Source organism: Solanum stenotomum, chromosome 5 (assembly GCF_019186545.1).
Source record: "Solanum stenotomum isolate F172 chromosome 5, ASM1918654v1, whole genome shotgun sequence".
Classification (NCBI taxonomy): domain Eukaryota; kingdom Viridiplantae; phylum Streptophyta; class Magnoliopsida; order Solanales; family Solanaceae; genus Solanum; species Solanum stenotomum.
Window position 1 is genome coordinate 41,342,814 of NC_064286.1, and position 6,802 is coordinate 41,349,615.

The following is a 6,802-nucleotide window of genomic DNA, read 5'->3' on the forward strand; positions in this document are numbered from 1 at the left end:
AAATTAAATTTTAAGGTTTAAACTTTAAATTAAATATAAACTTTAAACTTTAAAGTTAATTTTAAACTTTAAAGTTTAAACTTAAATTCAATTGAAACTTTAAAGTAACTTTAAAGTTTAAAGTTTTAAATTGAAGTTTTTTAATAATATAATTTTATTAATTAATAAAATAATATTATATAATAATTAAAATTAATAAAAAAAAATAAAAAATTACTGTACACAATGATCCGGTAAGAATCGGTTCCGGTCCGGTCTAAATCGGTTCCTATCCGGTAACTAAGGAACCAGACGGAACCTTTGGAAATTTTCGGTAAAACCCGATTTCGATAACTAAATCCGGTAACGAAGACCGATTCCGATAAAATCGATCCTGTCCAATTGCCAGCCTTACATGGGATACAATAGGAAAATATAGGGAGGAAAATTTATATTTGTGCCCTCAAACCCATAAACCTTGTTTTAGTTGAGAGCTCCATGGACACGGAGATGGGTGGCGCTGAATCGAAGAAGCCAATTTGTGCAGAAGAAGAAGATCCATGGAAGAGGGAGTTACCACAGAAATACTTGGCGAATGAGAATCTGTGGAATGACGACGATTTTATCCCCAAAACCGCTTCAAAGGATAATCGTGATTTGTTTCGCAAAATTTATGGAAGATACTTCCGTCAGATTCTCCAATCCGATGTTTGTCTCCCTCTACTTATCCGAATTATTGCTCCATAAGTTGTTTAATTGGGGTTGAATTTCATGGTAGTTGTTTCTCCCTTTTTTCGTAGGGTGTTTATTTGGGGCTAGCATGATGTTGTGATTATGATAGGACCAAGAGAAATAAAATTGAGTGATTAGACTTATACTTGCATATTTCATAATCTAAATCCCTGTATTTCACGTATGTATCAGGAATTGCTGAGGCGTACACTCTATCCGGGATTGTGGGATTTCACTGGGTTTGTTGTTGCAATATATGAAATTCTCACAATCCGAATTCCCATAGTTACTTGTTCTCTGTTTGTTCTTTACAACTCTTTCTCTTCCGCAGACGTTATAGATGTCCCATGCTTGTCTGACCTGACCTAATTCAGAACAAACTACACCAATTTAAATGCTTTGAGTATCCTTTTAGCCAACTCAGGTCTGTCTAGGGGCACTTTTACCCATAATGTATGTTAGAGTAACAATTCTTAGCCTCTGCTAATGGACCAAATACTAGAAGAGAATTTTCGCGTTGGATTTCTTTGTCGGATTGAATATCAACTTTTTTCGCTTTCACTTGCTTTAACTTACTGTCTATAATATAAAATCTGGACAGTTCATCATGTACAATTCAATTAGACCTCTCCTTCTGTTACAGCTTGGATACTGACAGTTCATGACTTATTGGCTTATTTGACAGGGTTTCGACATTGACATTTATCCTGGTGATGCTCAGGCAGCTATGTACATACCATATTTGGATTTTGAGAAAGAAACTGACTTGCTGATGGAACTGGCTAACCATGCTATTCAGGATTACAACAATAACGAAACCAATGTATGACTCTGTTCCTCTTCGCTTTATGTGAATAATATTCCTCAAACCCTCAATGACGTTACAATATTTTCTCTATGCCTTGCAGGTTTACAAGTACAAAGTTAACTATGTTGAAACAGTGAACTTTATTTTGGCTGAATGTCGTGAATTTTTCATGACTGTTAAAGTTAGTAACCTGACTTTGCGTACACCGATTGAAACTTTTCAAATCCATGCATATAAAGGACCACACGAGGAGAATGTTGTCCGTCTTTGCAGGAAAAAGAGTCGAGATGATGAGGTATTCAATTTCCTCCCAACTTTTTTCTTTTCATTGTTTGTGTGAGGGGTAAAAACAAACAATATTTACCTATACTTGGTTGCTAATTTACATTGGTTTGTTTTTTCTCGACTGTTTTGCAGTTGGTTTATCGGCTAAGCTAAATTGGAGGAGGCGAAACATCAAAGGAGGCAAGGAAAGATAGTTGAAACTATAGTTTTTTAAATCTTAGATCGAACTGGTTATTATTAATTAGTTGTAGAAGTATTTGATAAATTTTTAGACGTTGTCCAATTTATGTAGTGTTACGTATATTGTTCTAGTTTTTTTTGAAATGCATGATCATTCACTAGTCTTTGTGGACATGGATGAAGAAATCATCTAAGGGATCTATACTAATGGAATTGTTTACAACCAGACATTGTGCACAATTGTCAAGGAGATACTTACAAATAATGGTTGAAGGAAATATATCTACAAATTAAAATTACAAAATTAATTTTTTTTTTTTTTAAAACTTCATACTAAATTTAAGTCCTTTTTTTTTTTAACGAAACGGAGGGAGCAAGTACAATAGTCTAATACGTATGCACAAGTCAAGTCTCCATTCATTTTATGCGAAGCACGTGCAGTAAGCATATTCTCAGTTTGACTATGTCCAATTTTCAATCCAAGAAAACAAAAAGATGGGATATTTTAGATGATTGAAAAATTATTTTACAAATGATTAGTTGCACCCAAATCCATTCCATAGAATTCGGATCTCCAGATTTACTATCTTGATATTGGTGGGTTGACTTTTTATTTCTCTCCCCTACCTTGATGAGGGAATGGTGAATGATATCAAGAACACTGCAAATGACAAGAAAAATCCAAAATTAACTTTATTACCTCTTATTGCTCTCATTTTCTATGATGTTTCAGGTGGACCTTTTGGTATTGAAGATTCAGTTAAAGCAGGTGGTGGTCCTTTATTACCTTTACTTGGTTTCTTGATTTTCCCTTTACTTTGGAGCATACCTGAAGCTCTAATCACAGCTGAATTAGCCACAAGTTTCCCTCAAAATGGTGGTTATGTCATTTGGATATCATCAGCTTTTGGCCCTTTTTGGGGATTTCAAGAAGGGTTTTGGAAATGGTTTAGTGGTGTTATGGATAATGCTCTGTATCCGGTACTCTTCCTCGATTACTTGAAGCATTCTTTACCCATATTTAGTCATCTAATTGCAAGAATTCCGGCTTTGTTAGGGATTACAGTTTCGTTAACATATTTGAATTATAGAGGACTGCATATTGTTGGTTTTTCGACTGTTTTGCTTGCAAGTTTTTCGCTTTTACCCTTTTTAGTAATGGGGATTCTATCGATTCCTAGGATTAGGCCAAGAAAGTGGTTTGTTGTGGATTTTAAAAAGGTTGAATGGAGGGGATTCTTTAATAACATGTTTTGGAATTTGAATTATTGGGATAAGGCTAGTACTGTAGCAGGGGAGGTTGAAGATCCTAGTAGAATGTTTCCAAAGGCATTGCTCGGGGCTGTGGTTTTGGTGGTTTTGTCTTACATAATTCCACTTCTTGCCGGTACAGGAGCGTTGGATTCTAATCCTAGTGAGTGGAGTGATGGTTATTTTGCAGAAGCTGGAATGCTTATTGGGGGTTTGTGGTTGAAATGGTGGATTCAGGCTGCAGCTGCAATGTCTAATATGGGGTTGTTTGAAGCTGAAATGAGTAGTGATGCATTCCAACTTCTTGGGATGAGCGAAATCGGAATGCTTCCTTCTATATTTGCTTCAAGGTTTGACAAATTTTCAGTTGATTCTTTGAATATTACAAGCTAGAGATTTTCCTTGTATGACTTAGTGATATTCAACTGAGGTAGATCATGATCATCAAACAATGAACTCCCGTTGTCCCAATTGACGTGGCACCCTTTTTCTTTTAGTCTATCTCAAAAAGAATGTCATCTTTTTATAACTAGAAACAACTTCCACACAAATGTCCAAGGTTTGTTTTAGACCACAAATTTCAAAAGTTTATTACCTTTCTTTTTTAAATTTTGGGTCAAGTCGAAACGGTGCTACACAAATTGAGACTGAGAGAGTATTTAAAGAAGAAAAATCAAGTCTTAGGAGTACCTTAGGAAAGGTGCAGACACAGTATAAAAATGAAGACTTGTTATTTAAGGCTTTCATAGATTGATATCTGGATTTAAGTATAATGAACATTACTAAAGGGAAATAACAAATTTACAATTTAGCGTGGTGGCTTTCTTAGTCTATTATCACAAGACAAGTTATTACTTCAAATCTTGCAGATCAAAATATGGGACACCAACTATCAGCATCGTATGCTCTGCAACCGGCGTAATCTTTCTGTCATGGATGACTTTTCAAGAAATCTTGGAATTTCTTAACTTCCTCTATTCAGTAGGAATGCTTCTTGAGTTTGCAGCCTTCATAAATTTAAGGATAAAGAAGCCAGATCTTCATAGACCTTATAAGGTCCCGTTGCAAACAGTTGGAGCAACGCTGCTTTGCCTGCCACCTTCTCTGTTGCTTCTGTTTGTCATGTATCTGGCTTCTTTAAAGACGTTTATAGTAAGTGGCTCAGTCATTATTCTTGGGCTGTTCTTGTATCCTGCCGTGATGTATGCAAAGGAGAAAAAATGGTGTCATTTTAATACAAGAGAACAATTGGGACTTTCTAATGATCTTGAGGACCGATCATCACCTACTGAACTTGGTCAGGTTGTTGCTGATGATGCGTCTCTTAGCCTACTCGGACACTCTAAGACAGTACAAGATTCGAAAACTTTGTCACAAGAAATTTCAACAGTGGATTAGAAGATACTTCCATATTTTGTGTACATTTAAACCAGAAGCGGGAGCTTTGGTGCAACATTGTGACCTAGAGGTAATGGGATCTCTCAATCGTGAAGACAGTAGAAATGCAAGGTAAGATTGCGTAAAATAGATCCAATCTGATCCAACCCTTCACTTAGGGACCTTTATGCACCAGACTGCCTTTTTTTTTTACCAGAATGGATTTATATTTACATAGTTCAAGCTAGGAAAGATATGCTTTTACAGAATTAGCCAGACACTATGGGAGGAAAAGCCCAATTAGATTTATGTAAACTCTTTGAATACCTTATATCTGATGTGAAACACTACATAACTTATCAATACAAACTCTGTACATACTTTTGGTACATCACACCAATCTGATTTCACATAAATGTTTAAGGGATCGAGCACACCAGATTCATGGCAGCTAACTGGTCTTCAAATTTCACATCTTATTTTCTCTTTAATAAAATGTCAATCTACTTCAACATGTTTTGTCCTGTCATGTTGAACAGGATTCTGAGCAATTTGTATAGCTGATGACTTGTTATCACACCACCAAATAAGTTGGCAAATTCCCTTTGTGAATTCAGCCTCTGCGCTAGAAAAAGTCACCACGTTCTATTTCTTGCTTCCACAAGTCAAATTAGCTGATGTTGATCTTCCAACGCCCAGTCTGCGTCTGTAAAGCCATCAATATTCAAATGATTGTGTTTCTTGAACACTAGTCCTCTTCCAGGAGACGACTTTAGATAAATAGATCTTGTCAACAAGTTGTGATACTGAAACCTCCCTTTGTTTGTTGGCAGATGCTCTTTTAGTCCATCATTTTAGACTAAAGTAGTGTCATCTGCTCTGCAATTGACCATTCATGTTTCTGTCAATAAGTCAACAACATTTTCTCTACGGGTAAGGAAAAGTACTTTTGCTACATTGGATAACCTCTCACTACAGCAAAAATGACCTTTAGTTAACGGTAATAACTTAATTTAGTGGCAGCTAGCACTCTTTGTAAATGTCCTTAAAGCCTATAGCGACATTGAATTCAATGACAATTAACTAGTATCGATAAAGGCTTCAACACTCTTTGTTAATGTGTATTTTTACTGTCCCAAAAAGTTATTTTTACTGTAGTGTCTATCCTAAAAAAATACTTAAGTCCTCCAAGGTTCTTCATTTTGAACTTTATATGTAGCTAAATATCTTTGCAACTTCTTAATCTCTTCTTTGTCATATCATCAACACGGATAATTAAGGTTGTCACCATACTGATTCTAGAATAAGGTGTGTGTTCAATATTGCTTTGTTTATAACCTCGTGTCTTCATGGCCAAGCTAAAGAAAATTTTAACATACCCCTTAAAAAAAAACTTTAATTAGAGCTAGTTGACTTGACACACTCCTTCAAAAAAGTAATTTAATTAGAAATATATTTTACTAAATTAATTTTATTAATAATGTTTTGGAACTTTATATTGGACTACTACTATTTTTGGTCATTTAATACTAAGGATAACTTGAAAGGGAAGTCTTGATTTGTGAAAATGGACAATTAAATTAAAAATTGATTTTTAGTAATAAAACAAAGGGAGTAGCAATATTACTAATATATTGTATTCAACACTATTCTTATATTGTTACACACTATCAAATGACCCCTAATAGTTTTAGTTAGATCTAGTAACACGTATAGGTTAGTTATTATCTTGATGTATACATGCGACTTGCGAGTTAGTTTTTACTTTTTGGGTGTGTTTGATATGAAGAAAATTGTTTTCCAATTTTCTCATGTTTGATTGGCTTAAATATTTTGAAAAATGTTTTCCAAATCAACTTATTTTCCTCAATTTAAGGAAAATGACTTCCCTTTAAAAAGTAACGAAAACATTTTCCAAAATTATTTTGAACCTCACACCTCAACTTTAAATCCTAACTTAAGTTTCAGGTATCGATTTCCAATACTAATCCTAGCTATGACTCCTGATTCTCGATTCGACATCCGACTCTCGACCTCGATTCAAGATCCAACTCCAAAATTTCGAATTGAGTCGGGGTCAAATCTCAAGTTAGAATTAGAGGTTGAGTTTCGAGTTGAGGTTGAATCTTGGGTCGAGGTCAAGTCTCGAGGTCGATTCTCTAGTTCGATTTCAATGTCAGGTTTTGGGGT

The 6,802-nt window shown here is 35.0% G+C and overlaps 2 protein-coding genes across 2 annotated transcripts; both read left to right on the top strand.

The window, feature by feature from the left end:
• The first annotated feature begins 399 nt into the window (after positions 1-399).
• Positions 400-1,957, top strand: LOC125863987 (uncharacterized). The gene is made up of 4 exons (XM_049543943.1): positions 400-687; positions 1,397-1,534; positions 1,620-1,814; positions 1,937-1,957. Exons 1-4 carry the CDS (start codon positions 478-480, stop codon positions 1,955-1,957), a joined length of 564 nt encoding a protein of 187 aa, XP_049399900.1. The 5' UTR covers positions 400-477.
• Positions 1,958-2,474: 517 nt separating this feature from the next.
• Positions 2,475-5,052, top strand: LOC125865288 (probable polyamine transporter At3g19553). The gene is made up of 2 exons (XM_049545496.1): positions 2,475-3,585; positions 4,105-5,052. The coding sequence occupies exons 1-2, from the start codon at positions 2,624-2,626 to the stop codon at positions 4,631-4,633; spliced, it is 1,491 nt and encodes a 496-aa protein (XP_049401453.1). The 5' UTR covers positions 2,475-2,623; the 3' UTR covers positions 4,634-5,052.
• The last annotated feature ends 1,750 nt before the right edge of the window (positions 5,053-6,802 follow it).

Coding starts and splice junctions, on each gene's coding strand:
- LOC125863987 (XM_049543943.1), top strand. CDS start 478: ATGGACACGGAGATGGGTGGCGCTGAATCGAAGAAGCCAATTTGTGCA. Junction 688..1,396: donor GTCAGATTCTCCAATCCGAT/GTTTGTCTCCCT, acceptor CTTATTTGACAG/GGTTTCGACATTGACATTTA. Junction 1,535..1,619: donor ACAACAATAACGAAACCAAT/GTATGACTCTGT, acceptor TATGCCTTGCAG/GTTTACAAGTACAAAGTTAA.
- LOC125865288 (XM_049545496.1), top strand. CDS start 2,624: ATGGTGAATGATATCAAGAACACTGCAAATGACAAGAAAAATCCAAAA. Junction 3,586..4,104: donor CCTTCTATATTTGCTTCAAG/GTTTGACAAATT, acceptor CAAATCTTGCAG/ATCAAAATATGGGACACCAA.